Source organism: Mustela lutreola, chromosome 5, assembly GCF_030435805.1.
Source record: "Mustela lutreola isolate mMusLut2 chromosome 5, mMusLut2.pri, whole genome shotgun sequence".
NCBI classification, from domain to species: Eukaryota; Metazoa; Chordata; class Mammalia; order Carnivora; family Mustelidae; genus Mustela; species Mustela lutreola.
Window position 1 is genome coordinate 11565380 of NC_081294.1, and position 23688 is coordinate 11589067.

General features: G+C 47.9%; 1 protein-coding gene across 4 annotated transcripts in view; it reads left to right on the forward strand.

Annotated features, from left to right (window-relative positions):
- TRIO (trio Rho guanine nucleotide exchange factor) overlaps positions 1-23688 on the forward strand; it is a 336828-nt gene that overhangs the window by 244066 nt on the left and 69074 nt on the right. For all 4 annotated transcript variants that reach the window (XM_059173670.1, XM_059173672.1, XM_059173671.1 and 1 more), the window contains exons 31-34: positions 729-830; positions 4647-4789; positions 5358-5457; positions 16171-16414. In XM_059173670.1, coding sequence (XP_059029653.1) covers positions 729-830; positions 4647-4789; positions 5358-5457; positions 16171-16414 — 589 coding nt within the window. The remainder of the gene's footprint in view (positions 1-728; positions 831-4646; positions 4790-5357; positions 5458-16170; positions 16415-23688) is intronic.

Sequence of the window (23688 nt, forward strand, 5' to 3'; positions counted from 1 at the left end):
AGAGACCAAGCTAGTCTGTTTTAGAAGCTGATACATCTTCATTTAATTTATCTTTCAAAAGTTAAGGTTCCCTTAGAGGCCACCATTATGAATCACTTCCTTTGCCGGAGAGGGGAAACACACGAGGGTGAACTTGACTGTGGGGGAGGGACTGAAGATGTTGACCTTCACCTCTGCTCTTCCATGTGCTCCCATCACAACTGCACATGTCACAGAGAGAAATTTTATCTCTTAGCCCTTATAATTATTGGCGAAATACTAAAAGTGCTCTTGATGGACAAATCGGGAAATAACTGTGAAGACATTATGTGCCTTCTGCGACCTACTCCACTCGTGCGGAAAATGCATGGCGGGAACTCCTTTGCAACTCAGACCTATTTGGTTTGTTGTTTTTGAGTTGAAAATGGTCAACTCTTCGATTTTCCAGTAAGAGGATTTTTAGGTATTTTGGTTTCCTTCCTCTTGATTTGCTGGTTGACCCTCATTAGGATCTCCAGTAGATGTGCACAGGGGAAGTAGAAGGGATGTAAGCAATCATGGCGGCCTGAGAACAAAACCTTCTCATTTTAACTGCAGTTAAGATCGGAGGCTTACCCGATACCGTAAATAAACTATGTTGTAATAACCTGGCGTGACCACCAGCCACCAAAAACCATTTTCTTGGTCTTTGTTCTGTATCCTGCTGGAATCTTACAGTCATCTAATTATGTAACTACCTTTTTATCCAGACCTCAGAGCTGGGTGTCACGGAACACGTTGAAGGAGATCCTTGCAAATTTGCACTGTGGGTGGGGAGGACGCCAACCTCAGATAATAAAATTGTCCTTAAGGTATGTTCATCTGAAGCTTGGGAATGTGCTGTGGGACAAGTTTAATGTTTTTTTTTTTTTTTTTCCTGTTGTTGAAATATATTGGTGTTCATATGCTTTTATTTGCTCTTTTTGTGTTCTCTCGAGATAGGCGATTATCACAAAAAGAATAATAGAATAAATTCAGTTTGGTACTCTAGTGATAAAATGCCTTGAAATAAACTTTGCTCTTCTACGATAAAGGTCGGATGGAGAGAAATCTCTTTAAACTTCTCCCATTCTGTCTGAAAAAGAATTAGTCGATTCCATCAGAAGTGCAGGAGGTTAAGGTACAGGAGAAAGGACATGTGGCTCGACAGCTCTCACCACACACTTCATCCAGTTTCCAAAGGCAGATAGGCACCTGATGAGCTTGTGAAGGCCTTGGGCCATTCCAGGGCTGAATGTGCTGAGAGTCTTCATGGGGTCCCAGGCTCTTTGGCTTTCTGGTTAGGGGACAGAGAAAAAAGGGAGATAATGATCAGTTACAAGGGTTGATAATAGTATGATTCAGAGTGTTCAAAAACACCAAGGGTGCTTTTGGGGGGTATATATTGGGATGGGGGAGGCATATATGTTTGCATATTTGACTTGAACTCTGCCTCCATTGTACCAGCCTCTCCAAGGAAAGACACAGGGCACTCAGGTGTCTTGTGTACTCCCTCCTGTGTTTGAGGAAATACAGATAAAACTATCTTTTTTAGCTTTCTGGGAAGGCCATAAGTGATTTTGGGATGTTTTGTGGAAGATGTTGCTGAAGATTTGTACAATATTGGGAGATGAGCCAAAAGCTTAATGGGACTCTGGTGTATGAACTTGCATGCCAGGGATTCTGTCTCATACATTCCTTTTAATCTCTCACCAGTATTTCCAGCAACTATGAATTTCTCATCGGTACCTTGCTCTTAAGGAATTTGTACTTTAATGGAAGCCATTGTGTTTCTAAGATCTTTATTCCCATGGAAATGATGGATTGTTTTGCAATGAATATATGATTACCAGCCCAGTGTGTTCTTGTTAGTATTGGCATAAAGCCCTATAAAATAGAAATTGCACTGATAGCTAAATATTAGATAACAGAACTTTCCTAAGCCATAAAATTTTAAAGTATTCTCAAAACCATAAAACTTCCAACTCATAGTAAGTATTTATCCAGATTAGCTACAGTGACAGATGTCAAAGGGTGAATCTGAGAAATAGTGCCAGATATTTTAGTCAGATTTGAACTACTTTCATTTAGGATATAATAAAATACTCATGATGCAGTTGAAGGATAAGGCTCCCTACAGGCTTTATCAGATGAAAGCTTTCTAGGGGAATTTCGAGTAATATTTCTCTGCCTTCCAAGGAGAGACTAAAGGAAATGATGTCCTCATTCATTTTAGAAATTACTTTGTGGTGGTGGAGCTGGAGATGGAGAAGGTGGGGGTGGAGGTGGAAATGCCAGCTAAGATGGAGATGATGGTGGAGGCAGGGACTGAGGTGGTGGGGATGGTGGTGGAGGTGGTGGTGGAGGTGGTTGAGATGGAGATGGGTAGGGGGGTGGTTAGGATGGAAGTGGTAGTGGTGGAGATGGTGGAGGAGGTAGTTGGGATGGAGATGATGGTGGTGGAGGTAGTGGTGGATGTGGTGGAGATGTAGGTGTTGGAGATGATAGAGGAGATGTTGAGATGGAGATGGTGGGGGGGAGGTGTTTGAGATGGAAGTGGTGGTGGTGGAGATGACAGAGGAGGTAGTTGAGATGGAGATGATGATGGAAGTGATGGTGGTGGAGGTGGTGTTGGAGATGGAGATGATGGTGGAGGTGATGGTGGTGGAGGTAGTGGTGGATGTGGTGGAGATATAGGTGGTGGAGATGATGGTGGAGGGAAGGAGTTTGGGATGGATGTGGTGGTGGTAGAAATGGAGATGGTTGTGGGGGAAATGATGGGGGAGGTGATTGAGATGGAGATGTGGTGGAAGTGATGGTGCTGGAGGTGGTGGTGAAGTGGTGGAGATGGCGGTGGCTGTGTTGGAGATGGTAGTGGAGGTGATGGTGGCAGGGGAGACAGTGGTGCTGGTAGAGCTGATGATGGTGGTGGAGGAGGTACTGATAGAAATGACAATGATACTGATGGCCTAGTAGTTAGAAAACAAAGCTGTGGTTTTTTTTATGTTGTCCTCTGGAAGGGAGAACCTGATTTCCAAACCCTTCTATAAATGGATGGAGACTACTTAGAGTCCAAAACAAACTATTCCCATCTCTTAGACAAGTGGGACCTTTTATTTAGTATTTAGCTGGCTTACCTTTCTCTTATTGTTCTGAAAAATTGGCACATGTTTTCTTTGTTTAATTTCTTTAAGGTCAGGAGAATTCCTCTCCATGAATGTAATGATCACTTCATCCTATTAAATCATGAGAATTCCATTTCTTTGTGAACCATATTTAACAGTTTCCCTCAGTTGTCTCTAAACCCAGCCAAATGTTCTTTCTCAGATTCTTCTCTCAGTTTAACCTGAATGCTTATATCAGGCATTTCAATGCCAGTAGATCGGCAGTTTTCAGAGTTTTGCACCGAGAGAACACCTCTTTTCCATGCACAGACTCCCCTAGTCCCTGATCCTCCTGCCTCTGGCCCCAGAAGAACTTGAGATACTGCTTTCCAGTCTCAGGTCTGGGAATGGAGGCCAGAGGCTGCTTTTATCCTTTATTTAGTTCCCTGTTCCTAGCTCTAAGTGACTTTAAAGACACAGCCTCCAGTTAAAACTTTGTACACAGGAGAAAGATAATCCCAGCTCTAATTTCCTTTCCCAACCTGGGCCTTGACCTTTCTGTTTTTGAAAACAAGGTGCGCCATGAGAAAATGCTCCCTCTTGGTCAGGATCTCAGCTGTAATCCCTCTGACGACTGTTTGAGTCATTTACAGGGAATTGTGCTTATGTCATAGGAGGTTGATGTTTTCCACAAGGAAATTAAAAACTATTACTAAGCCCCAGAACATGCAAAAAGAAGGAAAAAAAAAAAGAAAGAAAGAAAGAAACCTTCTTTGAGGCCAAGAGAAAGGAAAAAAATCTGGAAGGAGTACTGCCCTGTGTTCATTCTGCAAATGCTTATTGAGTATCGACTGTGTGTCATTTTCAGAAAATAGTTCTCAAAAGTTGTAATGGTGTTGCCATCTGTGATTGGCAGTAGGTTAACTGGTTTACGCTACTGGTGTGACCAGGTGTAGGTGAAGGCAGAGCTTGGGAGGCCGGGCTCTGACGTCCACATGGATGCCATCTGTCCAGCCTGAGCTTTCCGGCTGCTTCCCATGCCAGCCGTGTGACCATGGGCCCATTTCTGACCTGAGGATAAGGGTGGGGCCCGACTCCACAGAGTGCTGGGGCAGCGAGCATGGGTGCAGGTGGGGCTGGTCTGGAAACAGAGTGCAGGGGACAAGGCAGAGGGACATGGGCACCAATGCGGGTGGCTGGGAACCCCCGACCGCTGGTCTTTGCCTAAATTGCTTCAGGGACACTTGGGCTTGGGATCAGCTGCGCTTTCATATTTACCCAGAGCTGCTTACAAGGTTTGCAGGCTGGGGAATGATTGATTATTACAATGTTTGGAGATCTGGAGTAACATATGTGCTGTAAGATAAAAACGGTTTGACTGAAAAATACTCAAAATATAAAAGTAAACATGGGATGTGGTTGCTGTTCTGCTGGAAAGTTATTTTGAAATTGGGAAACAAGGAATGCGGGTGACCTGAGTGTGGTTAGTGTGGGTTCTGAAAAGGAGCGCTTCCGTATCCTGACTGACTCTCACACCTCGTTCAGGCTTCCAGTATAGAGAACAAGCAGGACTGGATAAAGCACATCCGCGAAGTAATACAGGAAAGGACTATTCATCTGAAAGGAGCCCTGAAGGAGCCCATTCACATCCCCAAGACGGCGCCGGCAGCAAGGCAGAAGGGGAGGAGGTTAGTGCTGGGACTCAGGGTAGGTGTGTTTAGTTGGTAGGGAGGGAACAAGGCGGTGTTAACTTAGTGTTTTCCAAAGATCATCTTTCTTAAATATTTTGAGGAATTTTTTTTTAATTTAGTTTATGTATAACCTCATTCTTAGCAAAATAAGTTGCTTTGTCAAGACCAGAACCTCCTTCAGCTTAAAGTCAAGGGGCTCCGTGCACATCCCTTTCTGTTGCCCTTCCCACAGCACGTGTGAGTCTGGATGTGTGTCTAGGTCATGCGTGGGACCGGGACAAGCTACATCTTATCCTAGGTGTTCATGTTTCTCGTTTCTGTGATGGAAATGACCACAACCGTGTCTTACCACTGTGTGCATTACCCGGAGGACACGTTTTGGACACACAGCCCGGCGCGCAGCCAAGGTGGCCTCCTGTCACCGTTCTCACAATGCTGGTGCAGTCACACAGATGGCTCTGTGCCTCTTTGAACAAATCTGTCTCTCCAGTGACTGACAGCTGCCCTCCACCAGTCTTGAGAAATCCAGCAGTGTCAGGAATGAAAACTTTGTTTGCTTCTTCAGGGATGGAGAGGATCTGGATAGCCAGGGCGATGGGAGCAGCCAGCCGGACACAATTTCCATCGCCTCACGGACGTCTCAGAACACGCTGGACAGTGATAAGGTAAGCTGCAACCAGCACTTTCTTTGGCGGGTGGGTGATGCAGTCTTGGATCTGCTAGGAAGCAGCCTATTTCTATCTATAAATGACAGTTTGGCACCAACATTTCCAGACAGTCACTATGTGCTAAGTGGTGCTGGGAGTAGAAGCAGAGACAAAAAGTTGGGGGTGTTGGGTGTAAAGCCTGAGGATTCAGGAAAAATCGCCTGACCTTTCCAGTGTCGTTACATGGTTTTCTGTCAGGGTGTTCTAGGGCAGGTGTTTAAGCTGTAACTTTACAGAAGCAGAAAAACTAGTTATTTTAAGTTAAATGCTGCACAGAGCCCAGATGAGAAGCTGCTGTGAATCAGCAGGGGCGCCGGCATCCTCAGGTGGGCCTTGCAGCTCCTCCTGGGAACACAGGTGCAGCAGGTGCAGGAAAGGCACCCCGGAAGGAGCCCGTGCTGGTGCTGACGGCTGGGCAGCCATTCTGGTCGGCAAAACATCCATGAAGCTCTCCCTTCTCCAGAAGGGGTGTAGAGTACCTCATGATCTGTCCCGATCAAATCCCAAAACCAACAAAATAAATGAGCAGGAGAATTCGGAATCCAGGCTGACATGAGGCACAGCTAATCAGGGTCCTCCATAAAAGCCAGTTGGGGGACATTCACATCAGCTAAATAAGTCTTCTGTTCCCACTGAGCACATGTTCTGTTTCTAAACTGCTAGACCAAATTCTCCAAAAAGATTATTTGATAGTGAATAGTGATTTTATTGAGTGCCATCGGTTCGGAATTCCTGCGTTTCCCACTATGTGATGCAGGCTGCTCTTTCTGCATTCGTCCCGACCAGGGGGCGGGGGGACACGTGGGACTCTGTTCTTGGCCTGGTGTTTGCACAGCGTATTTGTAGCAGGAAGTGTCCTGACTTCACCGTCCTTTGGAAGCGACTGCTGACTTCCAGTGAGGGTCCAGTCTCGGACTGTTTCCATTGGCAGGTCTCAGAGGCCCAGATGGGGGCACTTTCCTCACCCAGTTTTGCAGAGGATTCCCGGTGTGTAATGCAGGGTCCAGGAGAGAAGGAAGTGAGCTTTAAAGTATTGCTTTCCTACAGTGATTTCTCTTTTAAGATCCTTCTGGTTTGAGTCATTTGTTTTTTCTATTTAGTTTTTTGAGTTCATCTAAGTCCTAGAAAGTAGAATGGTTGGAGTAATAGGATGGAGAAGAAAAAGTGTCTCCTTTTACTTTGTTCAGAGCCCAGTGGCAAATATGTCTCGCCAATGGTAGAAATGAGGAAGGAGAGAAGGGACACGTCAGGCATCTGGGGTGTAATAGCAATGTTTCTTGCGGCCACTCATCTTCAGGCCCCTCACAGACTCACCGTGGTGGGCATCACCAGCCACCGATTGGCCTGTCAGGTCCCAAGTTCATGTTCTTCCCAGATACACTCTCATAGAACTTACTCTAGAATTTCTTACTTTCATAGATTTACTCTAGAAATGAGTTTTAAAATTTACTTTGTAGAAATAAGAAATTTGAATGAAATTGTCAAAGAGATAAATAAAAGTATAAAGTTTTGCTTTTCTACTGGGATGTTAGGCTTTTTAAAGAACTATCTATTGAGTCTTCTACGTGTAGAGGTAATTCACCATTTTCTGCTTCCCTCATGTGGTGCCCTCTCTCCGAACGTCACTGTGGAGCTCAGAACTCCCTGATGACTGCTTCTGCAGCTAACAGCCGTTACCCCCCACCTGAGCTGTACAGAAGCTCTCCCGCTGGGCAGCTCTCAGCCTGGCGTTGCCATGACTCCTAGCCATCTGGAAGTAATGACACTCCAGAACTGCTCTTTTACGTAGACCTGGCATGTATTTCCTTAAATACCACTCCCTAAGATCGTAGGTCCTTGGTAGGTTCAAGAGTACCAAACAGGGATGAGCTGTCTTCCTAAGACCACAGACCTGCAGCCAGTTGCCTTCTTCAGTTCTTGGGTCTGTATTTGGGCTGAGAATAAAGAGCATGTGAGATTTCATGATGGTAACTCAAAATCTGGAGTTTGGAGAGGATGTTCCCATTCGGCCTAATGAGCAAGAAAGGAAGACTTTGCTGCCACGCGAATACCAGGATTTGTGTATTCTCAGCTTCCAGAGGGCTTTCTTATTGTTGTCTCCCTGCTTATACTTCTAGTAGATATTTCAGGGTCAGTAGATGTGTCAGGAAAATACATTTTGAAGATTAGGAAACTGCATCCTTTTTCGAGTCAGCTTTAGAATGCACTGTTGGACTGAACTCGGCTTAGCCAGAAAACCCCCTCCGGTCTGATGGCAGTAAGTTTTCTTGTCTTGGGGTTCTTTCCACTGTGTATATTTTAGGTTTAAAGCAGCTTCTGATGACACAGGCAAATAGACCTGGCAAGGGAAATTACTTAACCATATTCTGCCTGTTGGGCTTAATTTATGATGCCTGTTGTGAGTTAGTTGTTATCGTGGACTTCGGTTACATTTCAGAAACTGGGTGGGGGGATGTTTTCGACTTGGCCTCTTGGAGCGTTCGTAAGGAAAAGTTATATGCCCAGTGCTGTAGTAATGCTCTATGAGGCACACAGATGTTTCTGGAAGAGTCTGTTGAGGAGGGGCTCCTGGAGACACCCTCTTTCCAAGGAGCACTGTTCGGAGAGCCGGGTACAAACACACCTCGCAAGCACAGTTCTTTCTTTGAAAACATCAGTTTTGAAATATGCCGGCCCCTTGTTCCGGGAGTGAGTTTAGCCGCGATTCTTGTCCATATTCATGGTACTTATGCTGATAAAATGATCTTATAAAAATATAATTCGGAGTCCAAAGAAATCAGATGGTTGCCAGATTCTTATCTCATTTGTCCTGAGCTTGTCTCCCTGAGGTAGGGAGGAGAGTGCTGAGCCAGCCTTCAGGACACTGAGGAGATGAGGGAGGTCGGATGACCCTCACAGGGCCACCCAGCAGCGGACAGCTAAAGCCAAGAACAAAATGTGGATTTAATTACCAGCTCGAGTCCAGACCTTATTATTCACATTAGCGCTGGTTATGGAGCTAAATATTTTAATGTATTTAAGAAGCATTTTTAATCTTTTTCTCTTCTATTTGCCTTATTAGTCTGTGGTTTATTTTATATAACAAAAACTTATATTATAAAGAAAATAGAAAATATGGGAATCAGATACAGGCTACTCTAGAACAAAGCATCTTGAGGTCAAGATGAATCACCGAAGCAAGATGAGGGGCCTGTGGACAAGCTACCCCAAGCCCTCGGGGCCCGTGTGAGCTTTTTTACATCGTAAGTAATGCAGTTCTGATTTTTAATGAATGAGAAATTCAACTGAGACTGACACTTGGCATGAACTGCCCTAAACTTACAATGTGAATCTATGAATCCACGTATTTAGAATAAATGATTTCATTTTACTCTTAATGAAGGTGCTGTAGTACTGTGTTGGGGATAGGGGGTTTTATGTAGTTTAAAAAGTCAACCAACTTCCTCTATGAAGTGACATCCTAATGATAGGAACTTGGCCGGATTTATGTAAATTGCAGTGTGCATTTTAAAATGGGGCCAAATTCACATTTTCGAGAAAGAAAACTTGCACTGAGCCTATTTAGAAAATGCCTTCCCTCTCCCTTCCAGCCCACCTCCCTGGCATACCGGGCACAGAGTGGCCCTGCCAGGAGCCACACGAGCCCTGGTTCTGATCTCCCACAGCTTTGGCTCCACGCTCTCCCCCCGCTGAAGGTGCTGGAAGCAAGAGGGCACGTGGGCTCCAAGGAGGAGCTCAAGCTGCTGGCCTTGCCAGAGCTCTGAGTCTCCCAGGACCTCACGTTGGTGTGCCCCTGTGTGGGCATGACAGCAAGTGCTTTAATTCGGAAGCCTTTCTCCAGGGCAGAATTTTAGTCTCCCTAGACAGAGTATACCGGCCGCTGCTCGCAGTGTGACAGCAGATGGTTAGCAACGAGGAAGTGCTCACCAGCCAGACCCCTGGGCTCTACTCCTCGGCAGCCCTGGGCAGTTAGCTCACCAGTCTGTGCCTCAGTGTCATCATCTGTAACTGGGGACAGGACTTAACGACTCACCTCACGGGGCTGTGCATACTGAAAATGTGTGACGTGCTGAGAACAGTGCCGAGCACGTACTGAGCACTTAATGAATCCCAGCTATTGCTATGTCTTTGTCAAAAGTGCTGCCTGCTCCCTCCTTCCTGGACTGTTGCTGTTCATTCCTGGTGGTTGCACATGGCTATCTGTGTCAGCCTCTCTGTCCTTGTATTTGCCCGCTCTGGATGGCCGTGGATTTGGACTGTGCTGATTAGGAGCTAGAAGCTGCCCTAAGAATAAAGTGCTCAGTGTTAGTGCCTGCACATAAGCACTGGGGTGGCACTTAGCAGTGAAATGCCCCATACTGAATGGGCAGTCACTGAAGAAGAGGAGTATTCTTGCTAAAAACCTACCCCCCCCCACTCATCTTTAACCCCACACAATGAGCCGTACTGTGGCTGCACATGTGTAAAATGACTGCACGCTATTCACGGATGTCCGTGCATCACCCACTGTGGGCAGGCCCAGGACAGGTGGTCCAGGACAGGTGGTCCAGGACAGGAATGACCCGGGAGATGAGGCCCCTGCCAGCAGTCTGGGGGATGGAGCGCACCTGGTGTTTGTGTCTTCCTTTTGCTAATCTTTGTTTTCTATTTTCCTAAGTGGCTGTGGTTTTTTGTAACCTTTGACAAGTTTTTTAAGTGCTTTCATGAAACCACAAAGTGGAATGTAGTCTTTGATAATTTTAGTTAATCAGAAAAACAAAATTGCCCACACTAAAGTAGAAAGCCTCAGTTCTTTTTCTTTTCTTTTCCTTTTTTTTTTTTTTTTTTTCTTCAGTAGGCTCCATGCTCAGCATGGAGCCCAATGTGAGGCCTGAACTCACAACCCTGAGATCAAGACCCTGAGCTGAGATCAGGAGTCAGACACTTAACCAACTGAGCTCCCCAGAAAGCCTCGTTTCTAAGAAAAAGCAGATTTTTTTCTTTTTTAAATACAAAGCTTGAGTAGAAATATAACAACAATGTTTACTAAGATAGTGGTGCACTGAAAAGTGCTTTTTAATAATGTAAATTTTACAGTACTGATCAAAGTTACTGTTGAAGGTGATGACATAGTTTTGATTTGGACTTGAGCCCAGAGGTTTCTTCTAGTTGTTCTTCCTTCTGGTGAGAAGCCCAGTCACCTGGCTAACTGACTGTCATTTCTTAGCTCTTCTGGTTAGTGTTCCTCCATCAAAGACAAAGAGTCATTTCACTTTAACGTTTCTGGATGAAGGATGGTCTTGCTCACTCAGGAAACTCAGCAAATGGGTTTCTTTGGGTGAAAGTGTCTTACATAGCTTCGGGGTTTCCAGGACCAGATGACTCAAGGTAACAGTGGACAGCTGTCTACTTTCCAGCTCTCGTGCCTTTTTCTGTGTGAACCAACTAAACTTCTCTTTCATTGGCCACCTTCCCTCCGTGCCTGTTTCTTCAGCAGGTGCTGTGAGCGAGGGGAAACGGGTTGCTGGTGCAGGTCAGGGTCTGGGAAGCCTTGAAGCCCGATACATAATCACTGTCCTGTCTCCACTTGGCCTGACATTTTACATTTAAAGTTTGCCTTTTTAGCTGTGGCTTTTAAATTGGTTTTTTTTTAACATCTCATTTTCCATTCCACCTCATGTATATCACACGGTCAAGGAGGCCTTGGTTCTAAGAATTATTTTTGTGTTAGAAAACCCAGTGTGTGATCATGTCAGTAAAGAGTGAAGAATTAACATCCCTGAATACCACACTCAGTATTTCTTTTCTCGATAGAATGTTAGGTATGGTAAGCTACCGTTTCGGGGGAAAAAAAAATTCTCTCACAGATTTCTTTTGCGTGTGTGTGTGTGGTAAAAGCCATATAAAATTTACCCTAATAACCATTTGTTGAGTTCTCACAGATTTCTTTCTATGCCCTCGATGTGTGAGAGCCCATGACAGTGGTCCTCACTAGAACTCAGCCGCAGATCTTGGTGGAGGCTTCCCCTGTGGACTTGGCATTGGGGTTGGCGTGAGCGGGGGCTCTGCTGCCCAGGTTTGGTGAAGTTGCCTAGTGGGAAGCCTGGGTGGGTGAGAGCCTGGGGCAGGATGCACTCCCTTGGGGATCTCTGGCTGCCGGTGGTGGCCTCTCTCGGAAGCGTTGCCAGTAATGGCACTGTACTCCCTGATCCCCTTGACCCAAGCGGCCAGTCTTTGGTCTGTCTTTGGTCCGCTCCATGTGAAACCGCCACAAAACCACAAGATTCTTTTGTGAGGTTTCTGAATGACTGAACCGTGCTGGGTTGTAGGAGGGACTGTTCACAGAGTTGATACACTTTGTTCTTTTGGGGGGAAATGGCTTTTATTAGACCGCAATGCCACTTTCCTTTTGAATTGCTCTCACAAAATTGGCCAGACACCCACCTGCAGCTGACTTCGGTTCTCGAAGTAGAATCATTTGCTGCAGGGGCTGCATCGTCCCCTGTGGCTGTTGTGACAGGCTTGCTCTCCCTCCAGCGGATCCTGCCCCAGAGCTCACCTGGGAGCGCCATCCTTCAAAGCACATGTTTGCTTTGGTCTCTCCAGAATTCTGTGTTCTTGCAATGTCAAACTGCCTCGTTGTGCACCAGAGAGAGTTGCCCTGAGGAGCGGTGGGCTTCCCCCCAGCCGTGGGGACTAAAACAGTTGAGTCACTGCTCTTAACTGGGTTCAGGTAAAGCAACAATATAACACGCTTTCTCCAGAAAACATAAAAAGTAAAATTCTGTTCTGTGTGGTAATTGTTGAAGATTCAACATGCCAGCAACCAGAGATGAGTGTTTCCTCCTTTCATTCTTTTAGGTGAGCGCCCACAGCTTGTTCACATTCAGTCTTTCTAGAGAGAATTTAGTCAGAGGGACCCTGATTCGAGTCCGCTGATTGTCTGTGTGTCTGGATTGTCAGAGTGCCCCCTGGAAGCCCTCGGCAAGGGACAAGAGGTGGTCTGGTCCTGCAGGAGGCATTTCATGGCTAGTTTCCATGCTGTGTTGTACTAAGGCTTAGTCATGCCATGGTTTTTAGGCACCACAGTTACTTTTTAAAGGGGAAAAGCAGAAAGATTGGAGGGGAGGAGGGCACTGTCTCCTCGTGTGAATTTCCCAAGAGTTAATGTGAATCGTGGAAGCTGAGATTTTCACCAGTTGTGATCCTCAACTACATGCATGCCGTCAGGAGCCCTGACAGAAGTCCGTAAAACACACAGAAGTGAACAGGGTCCCGGGAAAACTTTCTCAGGGTGTGCTTAGAAGCACACAGTGCTAACATCAGTGGAATGGTAACTCAGTATAGTAATGAAATCGGGTCACTGGTGGTGGAAATAGCATTGAAAGCAGGTACAATCTTAGTCACCCTCCATTATCCGAACTTTTTCTACTTAAGAATTTAATTCCTAAAAGGCAGTGATGATTTGCATTGCTTCCGCAAAATAGTTATTTTAAGTCTTTTATTTTTAAAAGGTTTTTTTTTTTTTTTTTTAAGTTAGCAAACTGGTTTTAAAGACAATTTTTGTAGTGAGTTTAAAACATTCAGATGTGAACCTTGAGATAGAAATCCTCAGGACTTCTGTGCCCCAGAAAGCACCCTTTTTAGTCCTCCCTTAAAGATTTGTGGAGGAGATTCTCACGGTAAAGCCAAGCAGATAGGTTGTTTTTTTAATGATAATTTTAGTACTATTTGAAAACAGATTATTGTAGGAGATTCTGTTAGTAAGTTCTCCGAAGTCTTTGAAAAAGAATTTTAACTCAGTATGGGATTCTTTGTCAGAACACGCTTGATTTTTATCATGCTCTGTCAAGTCCACAGATGTTTCCAATAGTTTCTGATTACTCTGTGAGGGGCTAAGGAATCAGGGCCAGAAATAAAGTCGAGCTTAACGTTCCTTCTTGGTCAGCCCCTCTCTCTCCTTCCCACCCTTCCCCCACCCGCAGAATGCACCACGTGGCTTTGAGCTGTCTGAAAAATTAATAAAACGCTCAAGAACGAAGCCAGCAAAGAGCTGGTGATGAGATAATGTGTCTTGAAGTTGTGCTTCCCAGGGCAGGGGGGCGGGTAGAGAAACCTCCAGGCAGCGTGATGGGCTGGGGGCGTGGGGCTCCGGGCAGGGGGTGACTCACTCGCACAGGCCGGTCACTGGTGGCCGTGGGAGAGCTCCAGCAGGCCTGAAGGGGGCTGTAGGAAATGTGGACCCTGCGGGGCCTCAGCACGCTGGATTCCGTGCTGGGGCTCCTTCCCTGGTCACGCCTCCCCTGGGGCAGGAAACATTCCTCCTTTTTGTTACAGGGATTAAGCACTTCCATAATGTGGGGTTTCACAGGGAAAATTCTCCAGCCTGGGCCTCTACCTTTAACCTTTTAACGTTAGCATCTTTGATGGTTCACGGAGCTGTGTGTAAGATTTAGCATGGTTTTCCCTGTGGGGAATGTGTACCGTTTCGGAGGGGATTAAACATTCGTGAGAAATTGCCTTTGTGGCCTAGCAAAGACAGTCCATCTGTTGATATGTGTGCTTTGTTATGGAAGAGTTCTGTTGTGTTCTGCTTTCTGTGGTTGTCTTGTGGACATGTGTTTCTTATTGTAAATATCTAAACTTTCTCTCAAAAGAGAGGCCATTAGGACCGGAGGATAATGAGCAGCTTAGGGCATGACGGGGCCCAGGGGGCCGTGAGCCTGTGCAGGAGGCATGGATTCCCAGGTCTCTGCGAGTGAGGGGGAGTGGCGAGGCCTCTGGAGGGAGGCTGCTCCCCAGTGGGAGGCCTGGCTGGTCCTTCCACCCACCAGCCACAGCCCAGGCCGCCGGCTGTCCTGGACTGTGTGTTCTCCGTGCTGCTGCCCTGCAGGGGCACGGAAGGCTGGGCATGTGACATGCTGAACGCAGGCAGAGCTAGCTCCCAAAGTCACGTTTTATTTCAGAATTGTGACACAATTTATTTACAAACTGAGTGACGAAGTAGGTGCAGGAGCAGCTTCCCAGAGGGCTTTGATGGGCGGACAGAGCTTGAAGCAGACCTAGAGGGGACATGGGGGCTCCGAGCAGCCAGGATCTCATGCACACAGTGCAGGCAGGGCTCACCTCAGGGAAGACACACTCCAGGCTGTGAATCCCATGAGGAGAAGCCGGCAAGCATGCCTGGCAGGGCGGGCTGGCACCCGGCTGTGGGAGCTTTGGACCCCAAGCTCAGCAGTTTGGATCGGAGGTCCATGAAGGGGAGGCTTAGCATTTCAAAAAGGCAACTGCCTGCAGTGCTCACGTGGCGTGGAAAGTGGGCCTGGAGTGTGTAAGGAGGCCACCACAAAATCCACGTAACATGTGGCATGGCTGGGCAGAGGAAGGAAGTAACCCGAGAGACGGCCTTAGGTCTATTTGATAGCGTTTGGAGCGCAAGAGTTTTTAACTTGGGTGACTTAATTGTGGTACCATTAGCCACCACTGGAAGATGGACAAACTAGGGAGGTGGGTCACGTCCTGGACTGCTTTGGAGGGACACGTCCAAAACAATGAGGGGAATAGTGTCTAGCTGTTATTTGGGGTGTCTGCTTGGGGAGTCCTCGGCATAGAGGGTGTGGTTATGGGGCTGCATCAGGCCACAGTGAACAGGCAGCAGAGCTGGAGCCACGGGGCTGCCTGGGTTGAAGAGCCAGAGGGGACAGTCCAGAGAGGGGGAACGGGTTCACAACACTCTCGTGTAGGAGATGTTAATGAGCGTGTGTGTGTATGAGCTGTACCCACGTGTGAACGGTCCGAGGGGCAGAGGGCCCTGGCCACAGTAAGCGAGAGGCCACGAGAAGGCCACACACCTCTTTTATAAGTAGAAATCATGGCGTGGATGTATCTTTCTGGAGTTCATGGATACGCTTCAGAGGGCCTAAGCGTTGGTAGTTTTAATGGACAGAAAATGGGAGTGAGCTTAGTGAGAGGAGAGAAGAAAGGAAAGGAGCTTCCGGCCAGAACGTATGGGAAAGAAGCCAGTGTCCACAGAGTGTGCGGGCCGGCATGCTGAAGCACAGTGTGGGCAGGGGTTCTGAAAGGCCTGGGATGGGAGCGCCCACTAAGAGTCATCCTGGAGGGCTTCGGAGAGAGAACAAGGCATGCTCTGCCCGTATGTAGGGATCTCGTGGCCTCTTTGGTCTCCCTGCTGTGCGGCAGCCCAATGTTGGACCCACGGGGTACCAAGAGCCCCAATGCTGACAGCGCAGGCTGCTGTGGTGCCAAGTTGGAAGGGAAATTTCAGATAAAATGATCATGTTAGCACCCTGTGGTGCAGTGATCCCCCAGTGGCCTTGAAACAGAGCTTTTACAGGGTTGCCCTAGGTTTGAAAGATGATTATTGTAGCACATGTTGAGCAGGGAGATAATAATGTCTCGGGCCCAAAATGATACGGGCACTCATCTGAAAAATTGTATCAGATTCTGACCATGAAACCCTCAAAAATCATAACCATGTATTAAAACACAAGACAGTCAATAGCTGCCCATGTAATTCTGAAGGTAAGTGAAGGGGCAGCGAAACTGGAGAGCCCTGACTCAAGCTGGGGGCAAGTTACTGCCCCGACCCCAGGATGTTGCTGGCCCAGGTCAGCCTCCCCCACCACAGGGGCAGTGACTGGGGCTCGCTGACGGGTGTCTCTCCCTCCCCAGCTCTCCGGCGGCTGCGAGCTGACAGTGGTGATCCACGACTTCACTGCCTGCAACAGCACAGAGCTGACCATCCGCCGTGGCCAGACCGTGGAGGTTTTGGAGCGGCCCCACGACAAGCCTGACTGGTGTCTGGTGCGGACCACTGACCGGTCCCCTGCTGCAGAGGGCCTGGTTCCCTGCGGCTCTCTGTGCATCGCCCACTCGAGAAGTAGCATGGAAATGGAGGGCATCTTCAACCACAAAGGTAGGAATCCTGAGGCATGGCTGGCTCGTGCCCGCTGGAAATGACTCTGGTGCTTCTGTCCCTGTTTCCTTGCAGCCTGGTCCCTCGTGACTCAGGCCGCTGTCACTGTGGCTCTGGGCCTTTCTAATCCATCAAGAGCTGGAGTGGAAACGAGGATTTCATGTGATGATCAGAAATGATTGCGTCATTTCCCAAAATGGTATCTGTTTGGAGAATGAGAAGGGGGCTCTTCTCTTTCTCGGCCAGTGTCATTCATAAATTGAGAACACAGAGCAGGGACCATTCTCTTCCAGGCGATGAAAGCAGGTAGGGGAGGTGGGATCACATTCAGCTTCTCCTTCATCAGGTTTTCACATTGTGGGTTCTTTTGTTTTGTTAGATACCCCTGTAGAGTATCTCAGAACTCACCAAAATGCCCAGGCTCCCCATGCAGCATCTGGACGGAGCCGGCCCTGAGGGAGAGGGTGGTGGGTCAGGCAGGGCTCGGGAGGACGGCTGCGGCTGTGCTGCGGCTGTGCTGCGGCTGTGCCGCGGCTCTGCTGTGGCTCTGCTGTGGCTCTGCTGTGGCTCTGCTGTGGCTCTGCTGGCAGGGGCTTCCGAAAGAAGCACTTTTCCCCTGAAACGGCAGACCATCTGAACCAAACAGCATTTGGCATTCCTTGGTGATTCTTTTATTGAAAGGTAATGGTGGCGAGACTGCTTTACTGTGTGTGTCTAGATGGGTCAGTCAGGGGCTCCTAGCAGGCGCACGAGGGCACTTTGTCCACAGTGTCCAGTGTGGCAGCCGCTGGACAAGGGTGGGCGCAGGGCGTCGTTCAGAGGCAGCCGGTCTGAGCCGAGATGCTTTGCAGGGGGAGGACATGCGCTAGATTTCAAGAGCTGTGGTGAGAAAGACCGTGCACAACTATTTCAGAGCCATGACGGGCTGAAGTGACAAGATACCGTGTAGAGTTAAATAGAATGGCTTGTTAGAGTTAATGTCTTCATTTCCTGTTTCCTTTTACTTTTGAAAACTGGCTACTAGAAGGTTTTAAATGGCATATGCAGGTTGCTATACGTTTCTTTTAGTGCTGGTTTCCCCTCAGGGAAAAGCAAACTTGAGACTTTAAGCCCTCTTGAGAAACACTGGTCATTTACAGCTTCTAGAAAAGTGCAGTATGTGTAGAGTTTCTCTGCCTCAAGCCATATTGTGTCACAGTCTCCATCCCTCTGTGACGCTGGCAGATGGCAGACTGTTCCCGGTCTGGGGCTGTGCAGTTTCTTTTCCTGAGAGAAGATCACTCCAGTCAGCCATATTCTAGTTCTTTTCTGTTAATTTTGGAATATTCTGGTCACTCCCTTCATTTGTCATCTGTGCTCTCCTTGCTTTCTTCATGACCCGTCTTGGGGCCTGTCCTCTGGCTGCCAGGTGCACTGAGCTCAGTGCATTGAGCTCAGTGAGGCTGCAGAGGATACGGTTACTGATTAGCTCACCTCATTCATTATGGGCACAACCCTGGTCCAGATCCCTTAGGGCCTAGATGTGACCTAAATGTCACCCCAGTAAGAAACCAGAAGAATTCAGCTATCATTTCTCCAGGGACCCAAACAGAAAGAGAATTTTCCAATTTTGGCCAAAAGCTGAGGTGTGGGCTTTCGTTCCTGGCAAAGCTGTGAGTTTAGAGCAGTGTTGGGCCCCCGCCTCCCCCCTGCCGCCCCCACGCCTGTGGCCCTTCAGCCCCAGTAGGGTTCTGCACTGGACCAGCCCATCGTTAGAGTACTTCCAAAGTTGCATAATGTATTTAAGTCCTTGAGTTGGAATTGAAAATAAAGAACAACTTTTCCCCTCGAGTTTCTCACACAGAGGAGCCCCGGTGAGTTTAAGCATGCTACAAATAACACTTGTTCGGAAAGATTTCTTTTTATATGTTCCTTCCCCGTGGTGTGCTCTTTGCTTCCCAGTGTTCACAATTGTGGGCTAGCTGAGAGGAAAGAACTAGGTATTTATCACACTTGACTTTGTTCTGAAAAGTTCTTATGGAGGTGGAGTTTTTGCTGGGTTTTAAGTTTAAGTACCAGTTTGTTGCCTGGGCTTTTTGTCTCTTACTCTGTGACACTTTGGCCCCTGGGAAGTTACTCCTTAGCCCCAAGAAACCCCATCACGGTCTTTTTAACAAGAGGGTGTGTCTTCACTCAGTAAACCCTGTTGTGAATTAACAGCCAGTCAGTAGATGGGGGCTTAGAAACCTTTTCCATTTTTAAATACTTTCCTGCATTTTTATTTTTCCTAGAATGCAAAGAACCTCTTAAGATTGTCTGTTTGCTTGCAGTGTTGGGACCTGGGCCGTAGATTAGGGGAGGGGAAGTCTTTCTTTGAGCTATGGACAGGCCTCTGCCAGAGTGTCCTGTCCAAGTTCAAGTCCAGGAAATTGGGCAGCAGTGACGAGGTTCTCCACCTAGGAGAAGAGACCTTCATCAACTAGGATGAGGATCTGGGAATTAAGTCCAAGAAAAAGACACAGAGACTTCGGGAGCAAGAGGCCACTGCCTCCTAGGACATCTAGATCTGCTTCAGCTCAGCCCACAACCCTTCTTCTTGCCCTTACTTGGAAAGGAGTGATGCCACCATACTGCTCGTACCCTGGCACGCATCGGGCTGTTAACACCTGTTACACACATGCGTCTCCTACCTGATGTGGGGTCCCAGACTGGACTTGTAGGACGCTACAGTGACGAGTTACATGTGGCTACTTCTCTCCAAGAGCTTGCTGCCTATCGCTGGTGCATCTCCTCTTGGCCATCCCAGAAAGCAGGTTGTCTTGCCTCTCACATACTTCCAGACTCGTGACAGTTAGGGAGTTGTCATTATATATCTGTCTCTAGACAGTTTCTTAAATGCCTTCAATCTTTACTGCTCTGACCTCCCAGGCAGGAGGCACATTTACTGATTTCTGATTCCAAAATTTTCTCAGTTTTATTGCCTAAATAATTTTTTCATAATTCCTTAGTCCAAAAACCTTAAATTTCCGTAAATTTCAAATGTGAAAATCATGCCTGTTAAGGTCATAAATACATCATCCAAGAAGGCCCAGTACTCACCGATAGCGCTGCCCAGGTTCATGTGATGGTTTTTCAGCATTGTTAATGCGCGAAATCTGTTGGACAAGGAGAATACTTGGAATTTGTGAGCAATAGGTCTCTCTCCTTTCTTTCTTTCTCTCTCTCTCTCTCTTTTTTTTTTTTTTTTAAGATTTTATTTATTTATTTGACAGAGAGAGACACAGCAAGAGGGAGCAGAAGCAGGGGACTATGAGAGGAAAGCAGGCTTCCCGCCGAGCAGAGAGCCTGATGCGGGACTCTATCCCAGGACCCTGGGATCATAACCCGAGCTGAAAGGCAGATGCTTAACGACTGAGCCATCCAGGAGCCCCTCTCTCTTTTCTGTTAAACTTGAGTGGTGTAGGAAGAGGTTAAAAATATATTTAAAAGGAACAAGACATGTAACTCCTTGATTTGTTTTCCAGTGTGAACACTATTTGTTGAGAAATGCTTTCCGTCCTGGGGGAAAGGCCTGTGGAAGCAGGCTGCTGGGGGAGCAGTCTTTGCAGACGGGTGGTGTGGGTGTTCAGTGTTTGATTCCTGCGTCGCTCTGGCCACCATTCCATGTTCTTGCTGGAGTCTCCACCAGAAGTTACATGGACCCTGAGAACATGAAGGTAGAAGAGGGTTCAGCACATCCTCCTGCTCATCCCGTCTAACTTGGGTTGTGCTGTCTGTGTTACGTCAGCATCTGGGGCGGGGTCCCAGACTTGGAGACCGTGTCTGTGCCCCGCAAGTCTGACCCGCAGCGGGGACTGACAGGCATGGGTCTCTCTCATTCGCCTGGGGATCACGTATGGATTCACTGCTGAAATCGATGCCACGTAATTATGTCTAATCTCTTAGTAAATCCAAGGGATTTTTCTTTCCTGCTGTCTCAACTTGTAAAACTTGTCACTTTGTTCTGTTCTTTACTTAGTCTTGGTCACAAAAAGTAGACAGGAGTATCAGCTGCGTTTATGTTCCTTATGAGGCCAATTCAGAGCGTCCTTTTTCTTACGCTGCTTTGGCTAAGTGATCCAGCTTTCCTCTCTCCTCACATCTCAAGTGACCCTCCGTGATAGGGCTGGGGCGTTTCTCCCCACGGTCCCGGCGATAGTCTAGCTTGTGCACCTGCTGCGGGGGGACATGACCGATACCGAAACCTGGAGCTGGTGGTGATGCCACATTGGTTTTCTATGTGGTAAAATGCACATAATATAAAACGTAACCATCTCAACCAGTGTTCTCTTCAGGGACATTGAGTTTCTTCACACGGCGTCCCTTCACCGATCGTCCGCCAAGGCTGTGTCCCCAGTGGACACTAACCCCGGTTACCTTCTCCCAGCCCCTGGCAGCCACCGTCTGCTTTCCGTGTCTAGGAGTTTGACCCCTCGAGGGTCCTCCTGCAGTAGTTCTGCTTTTGTGACTGGCTTATTTCACCCAGCACGATGCCCTCAAGCTCATCCATGTTGTAGCTTGTGTGTCTGAATGCCCGGAGCTGAAAAGAGTCCACGGTATGTGCAGGCCACGTTTCGTCCCTCCTTTGTCCATGGCGGACACTGGGGTTGCTTCCCGCCTGCAGTCGTGAATAATGCTGCTGTAACCAGGAGTGTTCCGGGGTCCTGAGTCCCCGCTTCTCCTGCTGTGGGGAGTGTACCCAGAAGTGGAACTGTCCTATGATAATAATTTTTTTTTTTTTAAGATTTCTGAGCATGCCCACCACATTGGGTTACCTTGATCTAAATAACCTATTTCAGACAGACTTCTCCAGTGCCGCCATCGCTGCTGGCCGGCAGCCCTCCCGGCCCTGGTGCCCCTTCCTCTCTTACTACAGATGAAGTACAGATCGCGTCAGGCTGTGCTCCTCAGGCTCCTTCAGTGACTTGCTGTCGCTCAGGAGCCTCGTGACATACCCTCCCCAGGTGTGCACGCAGCCGCCCCCCTGGTGTCATGTAACAGAAGGGGTTTGTCTTACTCCCTCGCCCCTACCTGACTTTCTCTGTCCCCTCCTACCAAATAAATGAAAAACCCTAAAGGAGGAAAATAATGTATCCGGTGAGTCTGTGGAGGTGAGGGAGAACGGAGTGAATTTGGGGGCAGTTAACAGTGTTTCAGAGCAAAGGCTAAGCTGAGGATAACCTGAGATAGTCCCGATGAGATGTACTCAGGGACCCAGACCCACAGGAAGCCCACAGGAACTTACTGCAAGCGCTTTAGAACAGATTTCAGTCCGAACAGTGGGTGCAGATACGGTGCTAAGCTTACGAACATGATCCTGCAAGTGGACACAACACAGGTTCTCAACACCAGGACTGATGAGGGAGGCAGAGAACCCTTCCATCACCCTGAGAGGGCACAGAGGGAAGCTATGCAGGGAGGCCTGGGAGGGCGGTGGGCTCCCCAGGAGGCTCCCTCAGCAGGGTCTCCATGGGCAGGTGAGCACAGTTCCTTGTCACCCGCTCTGTCACGGTCTGCCTTACGTCTCTTACTCCATCTGGATATGTTCCCGGGGCCATTCATCAGAGTTCAGAGAACTGGACATACCTCGAATACCAGAGGCAGCTCCTCAGAGTCACTTGTAGTCTCTTAAAATGAATGAGTGAGTGAGCCCAGCGCCATGCCTGGAGGTCCGAGCTCCACATCTGATTCTTAGAGAACCACTGATCACAACCCCTATGTGTAGAATTAGGCTGCGTTTCCCTTAAGGGCCAAAACGAAGTGCCTCTGAGCTCTCTGTGTTCAGCCTCTCGGCCTCAGCATCGGGGTCCTGTGAACTGGTGGCCCTGCCTGTTTGTGCGATCCCCAGCTTTGAGGAGAAGCCAGGTCTCTCCCGCGGCCTCAGCTTCCATGTCCCTTCTCCCCATTTTGTGGAAGTGAGACCAGGTGACAGGACCTTCGCGGAGGTTTGTGGTCATGGAAAGGAAGGACTCGGCAGGCCACCAGGTATGTCCTCTCCCAGGGACTCCGGCCCCACCGACTGCATTCCCAGTCTGTGCCCATCATCAGCTGGCCGCCTAGCTCAGAGGGCAGGTCAGAGCTGTTTCTCTCCTCAGAATGCAGGAGGTGCTAAGATTCCTCACCCCCGTCCACACCACTCCCCCGGCTCCCAGGACAGCATCAGCCTAGCACAGTACAGCCAACGGGGGAACGTCTTGTCCTCTTTTCACAGCAGTCATGGCCTCGTCCTGTGCTCCCCCTCCCCCACCCCGTCCAACAGCCACCACCCAGAGAAACAGCAGCTCTGCGGAGACTAAGGTGCTTCTCTAGACATCTCTGCGACTAAAAACACAGCTCTGCCATCTGAGGCCTCTTGCATTTCCTCAAGTATATTGGGGATGACTAGGTTTAAATTTGTTCATATCACATAGCCTCTTTCCCAAACCATGGGACACTCTGCCCCGAAGGTGGGTCAGAGTCTCCTACCTCTTGTAACTGCTTACGACTTTTAAGTGACCTAATAAGTTCTCAAAAAAAACCCTAGGACATTAAAATGACCTTAGTGATAGGAAAAAATTTAGTTGACTATATCGTGATTCTGGTGGATTCAGACGTTTAATGCCAGATTGCCACTGTTAACCTGAAAACACACCCCAGGCATAGACGTGTCAAACCTGTATCTGCCCACATAGTCTTTAAAATATATATGTATGATGGAAGCCATATATACTTTCTCAGAAAATTAGCTTGGAAAAAAACAGTTTTTAGCCTCTGAGAACAGCTGCTAATGTAAATCCCTGTGGGAAGACAAACTGAGGAACATGGGGCCCCACCAAGAACAAAGACGTGGTCCCTCTCCCGAGTGCCACGGAGCTAGGCGAGGTGATCAATCCCAGCCTATGATTAAGGCTCGTTCACTGTGCAGCATGTAATTATGGAGCCGCACAAGTGGGCCGTTACTCTGGGAATGCTTTATGTTGGAGGTATTTTCATGTTCCAACTTTATATTAAAGTGTTTATGGAAACAGGAGAAAACCACGAGCAGTTATTAACACTGTCCATATTAAATGATCACAAAATTATATACATAGCAAAGTCATAAGCCACCAATGAGAAAACTGTCTTCCCACGGTTGCTTTAAATGGCCATGAGACAGTGTTTAGGAAAGAAATGTCATCAGGGGAGAAAGTTCACCAGAGAAAATAGGAGCATACTCTCCTCAGCGTGACACACGGGCTGGGCAGGGAGTGGCCGCAGGGACAAGATACAGGTGTCTG